Source organism: Anticarsia gemmatalis, chromosome 15 (genome assembly GCF_050436995.1).
Source record: "Anticarsia gemmatalis isolate Benzon Research Colony breed Stoneville strain chromosome 15, ilAntGemm2 primary, whole genome shotgun sequence".
NCBI classification, from domain to species: domain Eukaryota; kingdom Metazoa; phylum Arthropoda; class Insecta; order Lepidoptera; family Erebidae; genus Anticarsia; species Anticarsia gemmatalis.
The window spans coordinates 6,915,081-6,938,498 of record NC_134759.1 but is presented as its reverse complement, the minus strand read 5'-3'; the positions used below and the strand labels follow the sequence as shown (position 1 = coordinate 6,938,498).

The 23,418-nt window shown below is 34.2% G+C and overlaps 1 protein-coding gene across 4 annotated transcripts in view; it reads right to left on the bottom strand.

Annotated features, from left to right (window-relative positions):
• The window catches only part of Fur1 (Furin-like protease 1), a 183,161-nt gene extending 161,039 nt beyond the window's left edge, over positions 1-22,122 (bottom strand). For 2 of the 4 annotated variants that reach the window (XM_076123529.1, XM_076123532.1), the window contains exons 1-2: positions 21,957-22,110; positions 18,922-19,250 (exon numbers count right to left, since the gene is read on the bottom strand). In XM_076123529.1, the coding sequence (XP_075979644.1) occupies positions 18,922-19,086 (165 nt within the window). In that variant the 5' untranslated portion in view covers positions 19,087-19,250; positions 21,957-22,110. Of the gene's footprint in view, positions 1-18,921; positions 19,251-21,878 lie in introns of all 4 variants that reach the window. The other 2 variants (XM_076123531.1, XM_076123530.1) reach the window with 2 other exon arrangements.
• Between the last annotated feature and the right edge of the window lie 1,296 nt (positions 22,123-23,418).

Sequence of the window (23,418 nt, the reverse complement as noted above, 5' to 3'; positions counted from 1 at the left end):
AAACAACTAGCCTGTTATACCCAATGGTGTAGGCACAGGCTTATAAAATGAAAAATAATATAATAAATAAAGGACGTGAGCTAAACATTTATGGTACTAACTTCAATGTTATTATAAGACAATTGGGTTCGTAATCACACGAAGAAATCTTCAATCAACATCAAAATTAAATAGCTGAAATGATCAAGATAAATATAACTATTATCTACATAATTCTAGATAAACAGGTAGGCAAATGAGCTCAAAGATAGATTACGAAGGTCGGCTCGACCGTCAACCAACTAAAAAAGACTTTTGCAAGGCTTAATCTAATTTTCTGTTTCGAGTTTGAATTTGAAACAACCCTTTGTGATCCTTTCCAGTAGCTAAACTTTATCTTGTCTGGGACAAGAACTGTCAGAGGCCAGTTTCAGTAGTGTAAGTAATACTTTTAGTCAGTTCATAGGCTTTTAAAATTAGGATAATATTTTGGTAGTTTCGTTCATCAAAGAACTGTTAGTTTAGGATAAGATTACTTTATTAATGGTGTTATGTAAATGTACGTATTTAGTAAAGAGGTGCTCTTTTTCTTTTCTATCAATGACAATGTGATGAAATGCTGAGTTTTCTTCGTCGTCAATAAATAGCGAGGGTCGATGGGGTCATAGCTTTCTATGAAGAGTTACGAACTTTGTACATAGTTCGTATGGGAAATTTCCCTTACTAAATAGTGATACTGTCTTCATAGATAAACTAACAAGAAATATTTGATTAGAGCTTGTAATAATATATTAGTCGTGTGGGTGACAATACTTGATTGTCCTTGAAAAGATTTTCTGTTTTATATAAGCCTAAATTCGCGGTTAACGAGAGTAAAATAAAAACAAAAGAGACATACATATATATCTTTCTTCGAATCATTTTCCCAAATACTGGTGCTGTTTGTGAAAATCAGTGGAAAATGTTACGTAACAGCTCAACTCTTTGGGTTACGGATTTGATATCAATCGTCTCATGTTAAAACAGATTTAAGACTTAATGCGGCTACGCAAAAATACTACAGAAAAGAAGACTTTCTGATAGTAGGTATAGGTAAATAGTTAAAATACATTCAAAACATGAAAGAAAAATGATCATAATTGTTCATATAGAGCGATCTTTCTTAATGCACATGACTCTAAAGTACATTCAAGGTTACCAGCAAATGTTGACAAATTCATCAGCAAGTGAATCAATGATTCACGTTTAATATTAAGAAACAAACAAAAAGTGAGTCAGTAATATTATGATTATGAGTTACATATGATTACAATGTGGCCAAGCTATGCTTGTAAGTGCAAGAAAACAAGATAATGATCTGTACGCGATATTATTTCGATGAGACATGCGTCAGTCGGCATTTTGTTTTGTTTCACATTACACATTGTTTAATTGTTCATACGAACTGCATTTAATAGAATTGAAGGTATGAATTGTTGTACAGCTATCTCATTGAAGTGTCGTATAACGGATACTTTTCTATACTAAGAAGGAATATTGTAGGTACAGTGTAGGTTTCAGAGGAAACACAAAAATGCATAATTAAGGCTAATCCGTTTGATAAGCGTTATTTTTAGGGTACTAAGCCTGAAAGAGCTTTCTATCTTAGGTATTTCTAGTGATTACGATGTACTTAGCCGTAGCCCTTACAGACATAGCCTTATCATTCTTGGGGCAACATGAATAACATCGACGCTCGATCGGCTCGATAAAAGTTAGGTGAAATAATTACACAGGACAAAAGGTATAATAACTCTTACATACTTTTTTCACATTCAATTTGATACATTGTTCTGTCAGCTTAGTAAATTAGAAAGTAAGTATATCAAGGTACAACTCCAGTTCCTACCTACGTATTACAAAGTTTTATCAAACAATATAAAGTGTATGTGCTCTTGTAGATGGTTCAACGTATACAGTTATACTCCTACCGGCACGAGCTTTACGTACAAAACGCGTCACAGATATGATAACTAATTAAAATGTAAATGAACGCGACCCACTCTCATTCATTTACCTCAACTAAAATTATGAAAGGTCTCCAAACACCGTGCATTGCAAGTAGCTGAATAATTAAGATAAAAAATGTTAAAAGCTTTATTTCAATGAGAGTATAAACGTTATTATCTAACAGATTTGTACAAATACAGGCTTAATGTTTTAATACGAATTTGAATTTATATTTGAAATACATATTTGAAGCGATGTATCATGTAAAGTGTGCGGGTTGTATTTTAACCATTCAATGAATTCTCATCACCGTGATGAAGATATTATTATCAATTTACACATTTCATTGAATATTTGGTCTTATTAATATGTAGGAAGATTTAATTTCCTTTAATATACTTCGTTTATCATCCTTAACCGGAACTCCGGAATCTTACATTGGTAATTCACGGAACTCGGCGCTGTACAATATTTTGAAAACTAAGCCTGTAATCGAAACAATGTTACAGAAGGCTTTTTTCAAAATATTTTAAAATTTTCCTAAGCACACCTGAATATGAGATGATGGTTTATAATTTCTTAGCGACCATTCCCGAAAACTACTTACTATAAATCGTTTACTTAGGTCAAATAACTTATATTTTTATAACCCGGGGCAAGGAGGCAGTTACGGAAAAGAATAGACAAGAAACACTAAGCCACTTTTAGAGAAAATAGTTTAACAAACTCAAGCTACAGGCACAAGACCTATTTAAAATAAAGATTTTTATAAAGCTTCTACGTACTATTCCAAATAGGTATAAGGTCCGTAACAAACTCTACGCTAACGAAGGAGTGGGTGCGCTAGTATTACACGAACTACGTGAGAATGTTCTAGAAAAAAATACAAAACGTAACAGAATATTGTATACCTAGATTTTTTCGTATTTTAGCCTAGGTTCGGCCACATTTTTCTTTTATATTAAAAAAGTTCAAAGGTAGGTTTCGTAATAAAAAGTGTGACGTCACCTGTCCTGTGGTATGTTACGTAAAATATATCTGGAATCTCCCTGCAAAGATAAAGGTGGTTTTGTGCTTAGCCACGTAATAACCCCTGGCTTACATGATAAGTCAGTTTACATTCATTATTTCGCTGTTTATCATAAAGTGTACTATACTTTAGTACAATAATATACTGATGTCTTTATCAAATCACTTCTAATTCTTTGAGCATTGCTACAATTCTAAGATTTATTATTTTATGGCATACATAAGTCTTTTCGGTGTCCGTTATGACCTTGACAACTACTTACCGGTTTTTTCTTTTCGAAGGACAATAACAACCAGCATTTATATGCAAATATTAATGCATCCGTCAAATTCTGTTGCCATACATCATTAAAAGGGGCTAGCTATATCTATCTCTTTCTGCCTTCGGTGTTCTCATTGGTCGTCCTACAAACACGAATTTAAAAGGAGAACTTCACTGACAGCTCTGTTCTGTCATAACTGAATCATAACAGTGTCACCGCTCTAAATCCATTTCACTTTCGTTGAACTGAATTCACTTTAGTGTATGTACTTTGTGTATGGTTTTCCGAGGCGCCCGAGTATTGAAAAGAGAGAGAATATTTTACCGTAGCGTTTTGCTACGGTTCTTTCGCTTTTTTAAACCGCTATTTTGTGACACAAGATCTTGCGTTTACTTTGGCAGCTTAATCTCAAATATGATACTTTAAATATTTGTTTAACTTTTCGGGTGGCTTTTTCTAGAGCGGTCTGTAACTCGATTTGTTGCTGAACTATGCAGTCAAATTTAATAGATTTTTTCTATTTCAAACCACATACTTAGCCCTCCTCAAAACTCATTGTAAATATTCTTGGGCAACTCACACACGGTCATCGATTCCATACTAAGCAGAGTTTCTATTATGGCAACCGTAAGCGACCACGTTAACCACTGCGCAAAACGTGCAACATTGTAATAAAGCTCTACTTTTACATTAGTCTAAGGCATATAATATCGGTATGTATATCATCTGAGCAATCAACTTGCTAATCACAGATATAATGTATTCATAAACAACCTAAGCACATAAACCAAATTAAGCCGTCGACATTCATGGTTGTACAATGGCATCGCTCCCTAAGGCCTATCAACCCACCCCGGGCCAATATCTAATCATTTATTGATGGAATTTAGGCCACTTACATACGTGATTAGGACAGGTGAAGTATTCAGTTGCTAAGCAACCACAGATTCAATTAGCCATCATGAATGTCTGATAGAATATCGGGAGGTATGACGTCAGGTTATGTTACATGATTTATGAATACAAGCAAATATATTAGTGATGTTTTCTGTGATCTTGTTAACCGTGTAATGGATAGCGATATGAATACATATTCTGTTTCTATTACAAATTCGACTGTGTTCAACGGTTTTTATAACACAAACAGCTGAACGAATTAAGGTGAAATTAGACAGGGAGAGAGACGCGGATTCGGAATCTCAACAACAGAAAGCAACGCAGGCGAAGCCACGCACAGTTACTAATTTTACGGTTTCTTTATCTATAGCTTAAGTGTGTTTATCAGTTGCACGCGAATTTATAGTTAATAGAGTCAATCAACGAACTGTTTCATAAAACTTAAGTCATTGTTTAGTCTACATCAACAATATATTGCCAGATGTCACTGATTCTTGGAAACATCGTTTTCACAAAAACATTTGCTTGTTTGGGATTTATTGTCACCCGAGCTTGGCCAGAACATATTTGAGTTAAAGGTCGTGTTGATAATAACATAATTGCTTATTTACTTTTACGATCTTAATTCCTGATCTGTTTTTTCAACACGTTTTGACAAAATTTCAACTAATCTTTCTTAGGTTTAAAAAAATCAATGCGTAGTGCGAAGATTCGTTCGAATTTATTATTTGTTATTATATTATTCGTTCGAAACGTGCTAAAACAGAGAAAATTAACTAATTAAAGTGAAAACAATATCAAAATATAAGTGATGTTGGTTCAACTCTTCAAACACCTAAATGGTCGTAATAATCCAACATAATACATCTAAATGTCACAAACAGTTTAATTCATCTGATGACATCGGACTCGCGGAGTAATTACGGACGTCCCGCTTCAACCACTCGGGCCACAGACTATACAGCCACAAGTCACGTGCTTGCGAACCACAGATAATTAATTAACGCCACCGGTTCATAGATGTCGCTTGCACGTGACTGAGAGACAGGGAAATAACACGTGTGCTTATTGTTAAAATTAATAGAAATTGAGAAATTATATTGTGAAATTAAAGATTTGTTAGAAAATTGTTAAATTAAGATTAAAAATATAGGAAAATTAGCAATGTGTGTTTTTAATTACGTGAAACTAATTCAATTAGGCATAGATTAGGTAAGAATAGTTGGTTATTTGTTAAGAATTTTCACAGCAGTCTATAAATATACACTTGCTATTCACACTCGAGTAATAAATCTCTACGTAATTTTTCAACACAACTTACGATTTCAGAGATAAATGTGACATCTCACAGCTCGGGGTCTCCGTGAATAATTCTGGATTTAAAGTTAAGGCCTGAATAAACGTTTCGCGGATATTCGGAGCTGGAAATGCATTCATATCTAAAGCTGTTGGCTTTCCTTGCAGTTTTCCTACCGAGATACCGCATTGTCTGTCCAAAGATCTGACACGAAACTGTGTATTTCAAACTCAATTTGTTTAAGCAAATCCAATTTGAGTATAACAACTTTAATATTTCATCAATTTCGTTTCTTACGCCCGGAACGAACATAATTTATCAATATTATCTTCTAATAAAGCCCAAAGCTTTAGATTATTCGGATACACGGGCTTATTTTGTTTTGTTCATGTATTATTAACAAATTTTGATATTTGGAATTTAATATTTCCTTTGAAAACAACGATAACAAAAATAGACACTGGTATTATATTATAATGTAGTATTATTATATTAGTTAGTTAATTTTACAGCATATGCACCAATAAACGTAAACTATACAAACATCTTTACTGCGATTCTCTACCACTATCCACTATCGACAACCGGCTTTGTTACCCAGAATTGTTGTGTAAAAAATGCGCGTCTAACGGCCGCTGTGAGAACTATTTTTGCAGTGCATTTTTAACGTCAAACTTTTAATACAGTATAGTAGAGAATCACGTTACTAGAGTCTAGACAGAACTTAAGATACAAGCCTTAGTTCTAAGAATATAGACTATTTATGCTCTCTTGATCTCGCCGCACAGCCATAACACATCACAGCTTAATTAGTGTACAACCACAATCAAAGCTATCTGAGTTCATGCACCAACAATCCTTTGTAATGAAGCCGACTAGTAACTTTCAACGCAACTTTAATTAATTTCCTATCAGAAAATATGCAAACTACGTGTTTTAATTAATGTCTGAGTTAATAGGTTTATAATGAGGCACACAGTTTGCAAATGCTTTGATATTTAGTTTTGAGTGCAATCCAATTATAATTTTAATCATGTAAATATTTTGGTGTTTGAAAATTTAATTGATTATAAACAAAGCAAAAACTATGCTGAATATTTTTAATTAACAGATGAATGACGTACGGTGACAAAAATAAGGTTTTACGAAGCATAAATCGCAGGTTTATTTCGAACTGATTCTCACGAATTTACCAATTTAGATTGATGTTAAATTGTACTTTTATCTCAAAACATATTTTTAATAATCTAATACGTACATATATAGAATAACTTACTCAGTGAGTACACAAAGGAATTTAAAACATACTTGACAGTTATTTATCGACTAATATCAACAATTTTTAGCCTAACGTTCCTTAACAGAGTAACGAATGACGGCGTTCTGAAGTAAATTATATCCATTTGTAAAGACTAAAGATCTAAAGTCACATGTCAGAAATGAGCAGGTGTAATTAGCAAGCAGATAATAGAAACTCTCACAATGGCTACAATGATGAATAGAGACAATACGTAACGAGTTATTGAAGTATTTTTTGAGGAAGCCTTGAAAACGAAGTGCGACACTCAACACCTTTGGTTGAAGTTCAAACCTTTAATCCACATAAGGTCTGAAATAGCCTTATTGCTTATTGCTATTAAGAGCCATTCTTATAATTGCCTCATGTGACAAAGACTATTCACAACATAAAACCAAAAGAATAATTGAATACCCATCAGTTGTTCGCTTCTCCGATTCATTTTCTATTTCCAAATTGAGCGTAAACCATTCTAAATAACAAACCAAACTAAAGCGGAGAGAAATGCCGCATTCGAGCCAAATTAAACCGCGGGACGTATACTGATAAAAATCGTATAAAAATAAGATCCAAAGAGGACTAAAGAAAAAGAAAGAGACCGCTGCTACGGACGGAGGCAAATAAAAGAGATGGAGTCAGATTGTTTCAAATGGACTTATTATTATGTCGGCGTGCGACCTACCGCGAGCGCACGACATGAGAATACGTACTGGCCAGCCGGACGGCTAATCCTTTTTTTATAAAAAAATTGTTCATATCGACTAATTATGTCTTCGAACACGCAAAGGTTGTTTAATAAATTATAGTTCATTACAATTTATGGTTATAAAGATTAGTAATAAAATATTTGTTGATATAATAAAAACACAAAAACAGTCACGAACTACATTTTTTTTTGCAGTTTATCATTATCAAAAAGTGTAAAAGGATATGAATGGTACACCTAGTATAAAATTACAGACGATAAAGGGCCGGAATAAAAAGAACACCTGAACCAATTACGGCCACCCTTACCCAGTTCCTCTACTAAAGCCATTACGCATATCAGTAATTTTGCAGACGGGAAAAAAATAGGATAGTTCTCAAATGGTCTGCCATTGATTACCTTTGTAATGTATGACTCAACATCCGCCGAGAGCAATAATTTGTTCCCATCGACCTTCATTGGGACAGGCAGGTACAAGATTTTTTCATTCGACGATGTCCGACCACCTTATTATCGGTTCGTAATAGCCCCTAACACACACGACTAGCTTTTTATTACATTCGTTAGCTTTTGTTTGTATTGTTTGGTGATTATGTATGATGATTCTATTTAGGCTTCATGTGAATTGGGCCTTTGTGGATTATGTTTTATTTCGAGAGCGTGCTACTAATCTCTAACATCGGATTCAAGCGTCTAGAACCTAATGACAGGTCTTTAGAAGCAGAATTCAAGTGCCATAATACTTTGCTACAGAGCTTTTGATTTTGTAAGTAAGCTATGTGGATAGGTATGTTTCTAGATTAGTACTATTGTTATTGGATCATGAAAATAATCCAGCGTAGTATTATTTAATTCTCAATGAACTGTTTCAGTCCATTTCAAATTATCATTAGGGCGATGTGCAAAGCAGAATTTATATTTCTCTTTTGTTTTGTTATAATCCTCATTTTTTGTGTTTGGTTGCCATGGCAACGACCGCCGATTCCCAACAAAAAGAAGCTCACGCGTAGGTCGTTATTGACCGAATTTAAAAATGCCATATACATTTGTATTTGAGTTTTTCAATCAGGAAACGACATGGGGATGCGTTTCCCCTCAGGCAAAACAGACGGACAATACGAATCCTTTGCTGGTCGAGTTGTGGGTTTGATAAACGAATTTCATAATAAATTCGTGGGTTTTTATACATTGTATTGTTCACTTTTGTTTGTTGGACGCATTAGTAACTTTATAATGTTTGAATAAGATTTCAAGGGTATGTTTACCACAAAATCACTTTAGTACTAAAGTTAAATAAAAATGCCAATAGTAGGTAATAAGTTGACTCTATTAAACGAAATTCTGTTTAAGAATGCAAGATAGTATGACTTGTTCCAATGACCGAACAGCAAGTGAAGACTTATTGATCTACTTGTATTAATAAACATTAATCAGTAGTTTGAATCCATCTCGAAATATCAATACAAACAATAAATATTTCAAAGACCCTCGAGCCTCAATCTTTCAGTTATTCCTGTATTATTAGTATTCAATCGCTATCGAAAAGAAATTTGCATTTCATAAATTCCGTACTTGTAGACGGTATTATTTTAAACAAAAGTTTGTTGTTGCCTTGAATAATGAATTTCCAATAATAAATTATTGTTAAAGTTAAAGCAATAATTAAATTTACGAAACGATGATCGATGACTTAAGTAATGTTCTATTTAAATGTCCGTCTGGGTTGTGAAATTATAAAACAACTTTAAGTGTAATGGATAGCGAGGTTGATGTCTTTTTTCGAGAGCTGATAAAAAGCATGTAATTCAATAAATTTATGTGTCTAAGAAGAATTTCACGACTTATATCGAATGCTGTGCAGATCACATCTACAAAGGCGCGATCGCTCACCGGGATAACCTTATATGAATGCTATTGAATAATATTACTAACATTACCACTACGATATGATACACCAAATCACTTACGTGACAACAGTTTCACTTAAACCAAAAATACTCAGAAAAAGAATATGAGAAAGCTTTATTGAACCCCTTTGATTCGACTTCTTTGTGAGATTCGCTAGAAGGTTTCCATTTTCGTCCCAAATCCCGGGGCCGAATGAAAACTCGTTTGCATAATATAAGACAAGCCTAGTATCGAGACTAAACGCAAATAAATGGTACCCTCAAGTTAAGACGACAATTTACCGGGTCAACGGAGCCAAGATAAATTTGAAACCAGACCTTACCGAATACAAAATCTGTCGCTTACCTACTCTTTTTTGATTTACATAGCTCCTGACATAAATTTGAGAATTATTTTGAGCAAAGCAATTTATAAGTTAAGTTACGAGTTTCTTAATAATGGACCCCGAATTAGAACGACTGAACAAATTCGTAACAGCTGTTAAATATTTACACTGAAATTGATCACGTCAACTCTATTTTACTCTATAATCTTAAATTAACCGTATTTGGGGATTTAATGCGATTCAACATTCTAGGGGTATATTTAGAACAAATCATTATTGACGAGTTTACACAAGTTAATAAACTTAATGCCACCAAGTATTCCTTAGCGTTTTGTGGCTTAAGACCGTCTAAAGTACCAACATAACATACTTATAAGTAGTTAAGCAAGAAATCTAAATTCCATCTACACTAATGTTAGGGCTAGACATCAAAAACACAGTACGAAAGATTCAATGTACGCGATAACTAAAATCTCATTCAAGCAAAACTACCAAAGAAAAAAATAGAGATGCACTCTACATTGATAACTGGTTCGTTCTCTATCCACTGGCAAAGGAAACCTTAGCTTTCACTCGGCTGATTCGAACTGATACGATTTGCACGGGGTGATAAGCAATCGATATCTTTTATTAAGTTTTCTTCTCCCTACTAACTCGCAACGCTTTTTGCTACTTAATGGAACTTTGGTTGAGATGTAAAGAAAGTAAAATTTTGACGTACTGACGTACACTTTTGGATATATTTCGTAGCTTATTTAGGAAGCCTGCATTTGGCTAGATCTTAAAATGATAAAAGATGCGGCTTTACCTATTTCAAATGAGTTAATCAATAGAAAATTTATTTCAAAACAATTTACAACAGAACAAAAACTTAAAATGTTTACGTCTTGTTTAAATCTCTATTCATGTTGTTTACACACAAATATTAAAACGCCATTAACAAAACAAAGAAATAAAACACGACATAATTATAATATATGATGCCCAACATGCTCGTGTACCAAATGATAATTCGTATGAATTCCATACGCCCTTGGGAGATAAAAGTAAAACAAATAAGATGGTCAAACGTGGAATGAAGCAATCTTACGAACCTTCATTACTGCGAGGTACATTTGTAAGTATGCTACAGGCTTATTTTGTCTTTTTATGTATAAACTTTTTACTGAAGATTTCTCGGGAAGTTTAATGTGAAAAAGTCCGAGATCTGATATAGGAGTTCGACTTTTCACTCATTGCCTCATGTACCTGTTCAATAAATGTATGTAGGTACTACATTTTCTCAAGTTTTATATTGTATGTAATAAATTACTGCTACTTATTTATTAGGAACTTTATACTACTTTATACTTATTAGGAATTTGAATTTACATACGTTTAAAGTCAAACCATAGGTAATGTATAGATATGAATGAAGCAATAACAGTAAGTGAAGATCGTAAGCAAGTGGCGACTGGTCTCTGCCTAACCTATGTATATTTACATTGTAAAATACCCCTGTCTTATTATTTAACAAAGTATATAAATAGTTTTTTTATGTACCTACTATCTTACTCGAAATCCACAGGGTGTTGTTCATTAATACATTACACTTTAGAGTATCATCTAATTTATACTACTACCTATGAAGAAGGTTTAACAATTTTATCTCTCCACTAAAATTATTTAACAACATAAATCTATTGTGTATCTGATTAAACTGAACTAAACCCTCATCATTTGTCGATGAAAGATTTACGCTATGCTTTGTGGTTATGCTAATAGGTAGTTCCTTATCGAGGCACCTGAACTTTGTGTCTTTGACAAATTAATGTTTGCTAAGAGGATTTGAGATAATTTAGGTTCTGCCTTAATTGTTATCCCTTATTCACGTGTTAACCTGTAGACATGAACTAGGTACATATAAACAGTATCAACCGATCACGGTGACAAAACCTTGGCCAATTCATTTCAAACCTGGCGGTAAATTGCATCACCTTGCCGATTTGTTTACCAGTAATCGAGTGAAATTATCTTTGACCGCAACAGAGTATCTAATCAATGCGATTAATGAATTACAGCTATCTATATCCAACACTTGAAACAACGCCAACAATGTCGTCAATCGCCTAATACTACACTTTGTTACAATTTAAGGCCATTTGTAATCATAATAATTTTGGAAACTCAATTCGGACGTTTCCTGTTTATATTCGCTTCCAACAATGAATGATTCGAATGAAATTAAATCGGATCCTCGAGGGAAATTAAAAGAAACTTTTAGTTAGTCGCAATGTCTTTTGTGATTCGGCGTCGCGGAGTGGTTATTTCTTAGTGGAGTTAATGCAATCGGTTTAGCGGAGGCCGGGGCCGGCATTGTAGACTCTGTTTGTGGCTGCTCGGAGATAAAACCGCAGACACACAAAAGCAAGTGCCCCTCCGCCTCTCGAGCCGGAGGCCCCCCTCTACCCTCTGACTAGGGAGAACGTTTAAGGCAACGACGATTGCCCCTTACAAAAGGCAATCGTGACACCCACCCTTCCTCACCCCGCATTCGACTGCAGAATGGATTCGAAAGAAAACCAAATCTCATTCCGTACAGGCGCTCATTGTTTGAGAATCTTTCACAATTGCTTTTTGAATTTTACAATCTCTTCAACTATTCCTAGTTTTGTCTGTGATTTATCAACCGCTCGAGACTCGATTCTATTGTTGGAACTTTATCCATAAAACGGGCAGACGACTCATTAATACTGCGGATGTGCGTGCTAGCGCATTTTAAAGACGGATTGCTAAATATATTGGTTGCGCACACACATATGGTGGTGTATCAACACATATTGTTCGTGTTTATTTTAAAAAAATACGTGAGAAAGAGAGAGGGAAAGTAACTGTCACCAACCCATTGTTATTGTGTTGTTTGTATTTTATACAATAATTTTCTTTATGTGACACTATTCAAACAAAATATTATGTGTTCAGTCTCTGTTTCCCGCAAAAAAAAACTAGGTTTGTAGGTATTGTCAGTAAAGTGTACTTTCATTAAAAAAGTAATAACATTGTTCTAAATTAACTGAACTAACCGTATTTGACAACTAGGCCATTGAGATAACTGTCCACTGGCAGACCTTTAAATTTTAAATCCTAATAGATGATAAAACAAAAATATTTTCAAGCTCAAAGGATGCGACGGTCCACAATAATTACGGGAAGCAAAATAGCAATCAAAGGAAAACTGAAAACCGCTTTATAAATTAAAACTTTAAGAAAAGTGTGAGGTAACCTGGAAAAGTATCTTTGGAGTAGTTACTAAGTGATGACAAAAACAAAACTACGATTACGTAACCTTACACCTATGGGGTGCTAAAATCTTTATAGAGCTTTTAACATGCACAGTGAACAAATAAATACGGTCAAAAATTTCATGTGCAACCTCCATAACACACACAAAACACATATGTAGCTTGTCGCCGCCCATGGTAAATTAAGCTTATTTAATTGGCAACACCACCGAGTTCATTGTCATGCGCATCCAAAAAGTGTTTAACCTCATTTTTATGGGTGTGAATGACTGGCAGAAAGTCGTGTTTCCGCGGCTTGCGTAGAATGACGGCACCAAAACAGCGCCAACGCATTTTGGCAACCAGCCGACGGTTTTGATGAGTGCAAGTTCCGTCCACTTCGGTTTGTAGTACGGAAGTGGGCCGAACATAAAAGAAAGGAATAAATGAATCACGATACGGAAATTTCCTTGTCTCAGCTTTTCTTTATTTTGTTAGCTGCATATACACAATAAATCACATGGTTTTGGCAAAATTATTCTTGGAAACATTTTTCCCAGTGTTCTGTTTTGGAGAGTAATATTCAATCATTGACTCCATACGTCTGCTTGTTATAGTGTAACTGTCTAAAAGTGAATTAATATTTGGAACTGTTCCAGTATTTTGAGTTTACATCGAAAATATAAACAAACAAACGCTCACCTTCGTAGGAAGTGGAATGAAAACAATAACTATAACCGTTACTGAGTACAATACAATAAAATATATACGTACTTAGAAGTCGTACTCATACATGTGTGAGATATTGTGTACAAAGACACATCTCGCAAGGCGTCTACGCGAAACAACTATGAAGTACTGCGATTAAGGTAAACAGTCCGCACGCGACACTAGACGCGGTACCACTGTCTCTCACGTGACACTCGAACATAACTCACGTACAACTCGAACGAAGAATAATATTAAGTTTAGTTTTAATCATTTTATTAACAGATATTGTTGTAAACGCTTTTCAATAAAAACATAACATATTACATGTCGTGAATAATCGATTAGAAATCGTGAATTTATTAATTTTATTATTTCACAAAAGTACATATCAATGTGCAATTTTATATTTTCTCGTAAGAATACTCTTATAAAAGTCATTGCTAAACAAATACTCGTTTAAAATTTTATATTGAAACAGATCAAAGGCAAGATTAGGCGGAATAGCTTGCATCATAATCCGCTGTTGACAGCGATACGTAAGCAATACATCGTATCTGCACTTCATAGTCGGATAAACTCGTGTTACATGATTAATGACGGTGTGTGTGATGCCTATAATTCTGTAAATGTATCGTTTAGTATCTCATGTGCTGGCTGTGACAGATTAGCTGCACACTATCTACGTTCTGCTTGATTTATCAATGCCTAGGCTGTTTCAAGCGTGTGAGAGTTCTGTTGCATAAATTTTCATGTGCTTGGGAAATAATAGTTTTAGTAATATATGCGATAGATATCAATAACAGAATAAAGCGTTTAAGAATTATTAGTTGTCCAAATAAGCGAGTTTTTTGGCTAAGGTTTTTTTAGGTGTACTTTGGAGTATGAAATATGCTTTATAATTTGGTGTGGCAATAAATCACATCTTTTCTACAGCATTGTCAACTGAATCAAAAAGAACTTCAAACCAAACAAGGTATAATTTTCAGCTTCATTACAAGAGACACGACTATCATTTCAATATCAACTCGATAGATTAAAGAAATATAAACAGTCGAACTCAAAAACGAAGTATTTGTGTGTCAATGGTACCAACCATACAAAGACATACAATGGTATGTGTAAGTATATGACAAACAGAAGCCGTCTGTCGCATCTCGTCTGCCGATGAACATTTACACGAAACTAGACTACAATCAGCTATAACTTTAGACTATTCTACTGCTATATTTTATACGGAGTTTGATATTTTGCTTAGAGAAAAAAATCCAGTAATTTGACGATTATTTTTCAAACAAGGTATGACCATACAAAGATATTTAACAAGTTTCATGAATTGGTTTTGAAACAGATTTTTGTTAATTAATAGGATAGTACCTGTTTTTTCCAAAATATTAACTTTAAAAATGTTGATAGTTATATCTTAAACAGGAAACCGATCGATATCTAGGAAAGTTCTGAACAATTGTTGCCAGGAAAATACTTAAAATAAAATATGCCTACGAACATGACTCAAAATAGTAGGAACATTTAAAGTGTGTTCAGTATGTAGTACTTTGAGGAAAAAAGATATTATTCTACAAAGTATAAGAATCCATTTATAAACAGTATTTTGAGGAATTGATACATTGACTGTATTCTATTGAAGTATGAGTCAGTCAGTGCAGTCGAGAACGCATGTAATAAATAATTGATTATAAATATAAGTTACATATTTTGTCTACTATTATTGAAAGTAGAATATTTAAGGAATATCAAAATTTATAATAGTTGTTCAAAACGTGTGTAACGTTTAAAATTTAAATAAAAATTATACGTTAACACGACTCCCTTAAGTTCTAAAACAATTTCCAGTACGACTATAGACATACTTATATCTGCACGTATATAGAGACCTAACAATGCTCGCTTGGCTGCCCAAGCAAGTCTGACCAAACCACACACAATCCCACATTCCCTAATGACACTTCAAAATTTCGGCAGCCATTACCACGAATGGGAATTTCTAGGGACATAGTCGATACCACGAACACTACAACACTACAATAACATGAGGTACCTTTGACGACAATCTTTGTATGAGAATGACATCACAGGTCTGGCTCCGACAACATCACATTTTGTTATCGGATACATGAAAGCGAAGGCTCGACGACAGTGCCCTTTTGTGCACACCTCTGTGTTCCTCAAAACACGTATTCTTCCCTCGCCACCCAACTATTGCTATAACAATAATTCTAGGACGGAGTTATCAGGCCTTTGTTGATAACAAAATGCTTGAACCTACAAGTCAACTGTTCTCTATTGTACTACTATAACCGAAGTTTCAACACATAACATAAAGTAACGCTAAGACAAAGACGTATATAAAGCTACAACTGAAACCATCTAAATGCCACAGAATTCTAACCAATTTACTTAATAATGTAATTTGAGTGAAGATTTATATTGTTTCATACGTCTATATGTGTTTATACACGAAGGAAACTCGAGATATAAAAATAGAGAGCTATAAGTGGACGAAATTCCTAATGAAGTTGTCTCTTTAAATAAATAACTCAGCTCACTTAAATTTCCTGTTTATTTTGGTCCCCCCGCTTCGCACGTGAGTGCTTTCCAACTCTGGAGTCTGGAGTCGAAACTTTTAAAACATGTGAGAATCAATATTTCACGCAATTTCTTTGAACTTCTGCACAATAAAATCGTTTTTATATATTTCAGTGAGTTATCATTATGATTATAAGTTGTTTCAAATGACACTAAAAACACAAAGCAAATGAAGCATATCTATATATTTTCATAAATTTCATGCATGAGTAAAATATGAAGAACAAATTTTGAGGTTTTATATCTAAGGAATGCAAAACATTCAGTTTTCACGCGCACATTATTGAACAATTAATCTGCACGTTTAAAACAATGTTTATGAAGACGTTGAAAGCTCGTGAATTGTAGCGAAGTGGGCGGCGGCGGTAAACGAAACGTTTCCTGAGATCTGTTGTTACACATGAGTTTGCGGCATTTGTTGTGAAATAACACACTAATTTTATCTCGGTGCAGTGTTAACGATGTTCCTGTTATGATACAACGACTTGTACAGATTTGCTGCAATCACCTGCCTCCGTCTTGATTCACGATTTAAAATTAGTTTCGCACAAAACAATAAGCGGGTTTTCTTTGTTAGTTTGTTCTCATTTCGAACATTTACGTTGTGGAGAAAGTAATTGTAATGAACATAATGTTCATTTGTTTCTCCTATCGATTGAATACCGCAGAGAAATTCCATTGTCGTCACCTTTCTCAATAGCTCTCATTATGCGAAGGTCATCAACACACTGTTTTCCTTTACCTTTCTAGTGCATCTTAACTACAGTAAACTTTATATATTTTTTTTACCAAAACTGCATATTACTTCACTAATAAGTGTTCATCTATTGTACCAATAATTTGTGTTTCCGTTCTTATACAAAAATGTTACATTTTCGCTCAGAAATTGCGAATGATGTAATGCGAGACTAGTAGAAGAATATACAGCACAATAAGTATCTCCTAGCATTATGCAACATAAAAACTTTCTTAAAAAACGTAAAAGTTTACGTTTACTTTCGAATGTTTATTTGTACCTTTAACGGTCAACTTAACATGAATATAATTGCAATTCAATTGTGAAAATACAATGACAGAATACGCCATTGATTTTAAAGAATCATTCAAGGTTGGCTCGCTAACTCATAACCTGACAATGACCCCCTAACTGTAACGTACTGGGGCTCAAATCCGGTTCTGCTTTTTCTGTTCCATTGACATCGGGCAAATCAAGGACTTCACTTACTTACTTTAATATTAATGGACTACACTATCAAGTGTACGTTGAAAGACACGTGCAATTCTGATCTTTTTTGTACCTACCTTAGTTTAAAATTCAAAATGTATTTGGGTTTCTAATTGTTACAATTGGTAATCGGTACCGATTTTCTTCTCGATGACTGTACAGTGTACGTGTACGTACATCATAATATTATAATATGTATTTAAGTTAAAATTTCTATAAATACAAAAGTCATAGGTACTTTAACAAGGTACAAATAGACTGTCACGCATGAACGGACAATGAACTCTTACCATAGCGTATCCTTTTCAATCTGTAATATGGAATCTTAAAAACATCTGTGTTTTCTAATAGCACGTTTTTGACATACAAACTTTAAAACATTCACTAGTTCTACAACATCTGGCGATCTAGGATTCGAAATCATGCTTTTGTGCTACTTTTGAGCATGCGTGTTTAAGGTCTAACACTATTGTTTCATAAAACAAATCGGTTCTACAATACACCGTTGAAAATTTCTCGTTCCCGCTTTCGTAAGCCTCTAAGATATTAAAATAAATATTGAACATAAATTCCAAGATGTTTCGTCTGTGTTTTAAAACTAAGGAATGCATGCGTATAAAATATAAACAAACAGAAGAAACTACGCTAATTGCTTGTATTCTCGGGACCACACACATCTTGAGTATCCCATTAAACTTGGTGAGAACCGACGAAGGATTTCTGGATGCAGTTTAAAGTCATCAATCCTAGATAAGTTTCGTATACATTCTACTTTTGTAGATTACTAAGACTTATACTTTTGTTTATTGATAGCAAAACTTGACTACCTTATTTCAATTCGTTAATGAGGTTTAGAGCATTAATTATAATTCGTACCCTTTTGAGGCTATAAGAAAGAAGAATAGCTAAGAATTCTAATAGCTTTTTCAAAATTGTATTTTTAGAAGCTATAAAAGTGCTGTGGTATTTTTCGGCAGACGGGCGGAATGCAGAAATAGTATAAGCGTAAAATATAAATCTCATACAACTTCATGCGATACAAAGCATTAAATTATGAAATTTTAATATTATGCATAATAGAGATGATGTATGGGTTTCCAAAGCTGATTATGTAATTTATTCAACATTTTATACATTATGTATGTTATTCAAACGGGAATGAAGCGTCTAGGATGTGTACGACATGGTCAGGCTACTATCTTACACTGCGAATTTGACCAAATGCAGTGTCAAATCCTGGTTACTTTTACATGAAGGCTTTGATGTTTCAAATTTATCTTGACTTGGGCCAAATATTTGATGAGCTGGATTGAAAGAACAGCGTAGTAAAGTAAGGATGACGTGATGAAGGAGTCAATAATATATGGAAATTGGCAACAAAAGTAGATGATAAAGATTAGTATTATGACAAGTAAGGTTTAAATATCTTACCTCTCCAAGATTGACGAACCCATGGTCCCTGGCCACCGCATCTGCGGCCTCCTTCCCAGCTGGTACGTGGACAGCCCATGTAGGCGTGTAATGTGCAAACGTTGTCTCCAATAATGATAAAATTGACACCAAGATGGTCGACGAGAACAAGGCACCCCGAGCCATCGCACGCACTCACACACACTCACCAACTAGTACTTGTCAGCATTGCACACACACTTATTTCATAAAATCTCTTTTTGTTCTCAAATTGAATATATTTGTTCCATGTAACGTAGAAGTTGATGCCAACGCCTATTTATCATGCGTCTCTGTGCATGGCTATCTTACTAAAAAAGAATAAAATGACGCGGTCAAATAAAATAAGTAATTTGCAGAACAACGACCGCATGTCTCGACGTGGACTGCATTATTATCTTTCGTTTTTTATGTACACGACTCGTAATAAGATGAAGAAAATCGATTAAAAAACACCAACCAACAACATCGGGACTGATTGTGACTAGGTGTTAGTATTCGCTCATTCCACATAGGGTTTCCTAACAAATATGCCTGTGCAAGAAAATTAGCAATCAATCGGAAATTGGTTTCCGGCAAATTAAAACTTGGACGAGCGCACGGCCTTTGGCAATACTTCCACAATAAGTGGGTCAAGTATACATGAAGGACAAAACTGAGACCCCCGACAGAACTGGCGGTTATGTCGTTCTTTATTACCGTATCACCGGACGACCATTAATCACAGTGCGTTTCATCGATATACTTCAACCTACTTTGTGAGACTATTGTTACGGCTGACGTTTGCTTTTTTAGGATAAACAAGACATAGATCATTTCCGCGTGCCCGGATTCCCGAATGGGTTTCCTTCTTTTTGTTGAAAATTTTACTACAACATGGTACAAGCTATTTGGATGTTTTGTTTCAGATTGTTTTGTTAGCTACATAGAATGGAATTGCGGTTTACATGAACGTATTGTGTTAGTTCATACTGTATCGCCCCACACAAAGTGGATGGAGCATTTCTGTGCGTGTTTCTAAACTAGAGTCATCAAATATAACAGCTCTATTTTGTGACCATAAATATTTATCAAAGACTGTTCATTTGTAAAGTATTAGGAGTTCGATAAGTCTCATTAAGTTATATGTGACATGCACACAATACCAATAATTTTGTTCATAATAAGGTCAACTTGAGTACTTATTGCGTCAACAATTTGTTTGCAAACGAGTCATTAAAACTTGTCAAGAGAGTTTATTAACACAGATAACCTCATTACGATTCATGCCAATAGATGGGTATATTGTTTCGTGAAGTTAATTCTCAATATTGTTGTTTTAAGATGATGTCATTCGTGATGCATTTCTGTATCATAAACATCGATAATGTATGTGATAATATGATACGTGCGATATGACAACAACTTATGAAAAGATAAACTCAATCTGTCTGGGAAAATGGCATGCAAATGTTTCTAGTTTACTGTAAAAATATTTTCATATGGAGATGAAGTTTTTGACAAATAATATAACCGGTACCTGGTATTTCTTTAAGAAGAGAGTATTTAATTCGTAGGCCGATTAAGTAATAAAAGAAGTTAATATAAAATTATTGGATAATTTCTCTATCAAGTTTAAACTATACTTTTAGACACATTTTATATTTTTGGGTATAGATATTGCTTGTGTATGTAACACTGATAAGAAATATGTTTTTCGGTTCAATTTAGGTAATCAATAAGTATAGTGTGTGCAGTTGTTTTACGATTTTGAATTAAATGTAATGAAGATTTTTTCATTTACATATACGATGTCATAGCGGCGTTATCGTAAGAATAGCAACATAAAAGTTTTTTTTAATAAATAACGTAGGTACTAATCATAAATACGTACGATATATCAGTTCTTACACAGGGTCATAAATGTCAAGTCTTAACAAACAAAGCAGAAAAGTAGTTCAACTTTATAGCATTTTTTGCGGTTTTACTAAACAATAGTAAATAATGACGCACATTACAGTGAAGTAAATATGGCTATCTACAGACTTAGAAAAAAATATCTCTTCTTTTAAAGGTAGGTATAGGCACTTGTTAATTTTCCTTGTATTTATTTTTTTATTTTCGACGTTTAATTTTCTCGGTGTATTATAATATTTAATTCAGAAGGAAACATTTGTTTATACCACGTATCACCGGCCTAGCAAAAATTAAATTACTAGGTACCTATTTGTATTACTTACGTGCCTTTTCTATTAATATGCAAGAATTTATTTTATGATACGATTTTCTACAATAAGGTAGGTAATCGCCTGTATCCGGGCGTACCACCTTTATTAACTTTGAGCATTTTGGTTTTAATTAACACAACAAACAAACGCGCGATTATCTCGACCTTGATCATTGTAAAGTAGCAAACATAGGTAATGATGATTAGGAAATACCCAAGAACTTTCATGTTTACATCCACATAACAGGTAAACACAGGGAAATACAGTAATCTTTTTATCAAAAAATCATAATATTGAACTTGAAATGAATGTGGTTAAATATTTACTCATTTTAATATTAGAATTTTAAAAAGTAGGCCACTCGTTACCTCTGGCTACGGCCGCGCGTTTACCTAGACAGTCGAAGTTATTTACAGTTATCATCGACTATTATTTATCAAGCAATCGCATGCCACACTTGCACGTAATTTGCGTCGATATTTAGTAGAAACACACTTCGTACACAAGACATTCTATAATCAAAAGACAAGTTTTATCTTATCTGCCTGTATCCATCGGATCGCTATGTAAACATTCGGTTTTGTGACTAATTATCGGCGCAAGTATTTCGCGTGCAGCCCACGTCGAAAAGCGGATGCTTCATCGATGGAATCCGATGGGAAGGACCAAGATTCCGTGGCACTGAGACAATAGTAGCCGGTGAGAGTCGGCGCCGCTGTGACGAGCGTTCACCTCTCGCATCCCGCCTCCCTGTTATCACTTTACGCTTTTCTAAATGCGTTTCTGTGACTAAATTCCTCTTGTGTTTACCGTCAGCAGCGACCACTACGTTACACTGAGATGCACTAAAGTCATTACCTATACACACGACATAACTGTCAAATGGCGCGTGAATAATCCGACGGCACAACGCGAAACACGCCCGTCACGTTCGCGCACGTGATGCTGACTGGTTCGTTTGCTACTTTGCTCTCGGCCGCTCGCCGCGATTGGAGCCCGAGACGAGCGCCGCCTGCCAGTCTCGGGGAATTTACCCGTAAACGGGGAAAATTTCTTGAGAAAAAGTGTGAATTTATGGGAAATTTTAACAACAAATTATCATACTATAGCGAAACCAAGGATGTTACGGGTGAATTTAACAACAAAGGTTGCTTCTATTGAAATGTATCGATGCTAATATGAAAATTACGGTATGAGTTTTCGAAATAATCATTGATAAGTATAGAGCTCTACCTATGTAAATAAGTTATTTATACTTTCCCATTATGTAACTTATATACGTTTACAAGTGTTATAAATGTCGATATTCCAGAAATAAATCTTTATTTTCGTGTGTAGAACCCCAATGTTATATCTACCTATTGTACGCGGACGGAATAAGTTATTGAAAGTATTGGTCAAGGGCGTACATTCGCAAGCAAAAAATGTTCTCTAGACATTATTTTATTAGTGTTGTCGAAGTGACATAACTGACTTAAGTATGTTCCTACATACATAAATAATATTAAAAGTACAACACTTTTTGTCGTTTGAACAAATACGGTATCAGTGAAGCAACGGGTCCACAGATGTCCATTAGATCACTTATTATATTTTTAATTTCGAGAAAGAAAAACTCAATAATAATCGCGATATTAACAATCAGTCCTTATAGCTTTCAAAAACATTGTTTTCGAAATTAAAACAATTTATTCTGACGACATTTGAGTGTTCACAAACGACATCCATAACTAATTGAGCTTCCAACCCCATTTTGAACAATGGATAGGGGAAAATAATCAATATCCGATCACACATCAATCTTAATTTGTGGCAAATTGGGTGCTTAACCTTCGAAACTAACTGGATCTACTCGAAGTTGCTCTTTCGCCCTTGAATCTTTTTCCTTATTTCTAGTCTATATGATTTTTGACTTTTAGTACGCTATTTTATTTATAAATCACATTATTATACTAACTTAAGTATTAAAAAGGAGAATTTATAACAGGTGCATAATCATTTTTCAATTTACACGTGCCACAAGCACATATTATAGCAACATAGTTTTTAAAATATTAAATTATATTTTTTTCTATGAAATAGTTATACCTACAGACACAATAACTATCAAACACTGTGTTTAACACTACGTTGAACTAACTATGGCATAATGTCGAATTAACAAAATCTTATGTCTCTACCAATGTGGGAGAGTCAAAGACAATCCCGATCATCTTGTGATTCCACCCATATAAAGTATTTAACTAAAACATAAATAACACTATTTAATTTT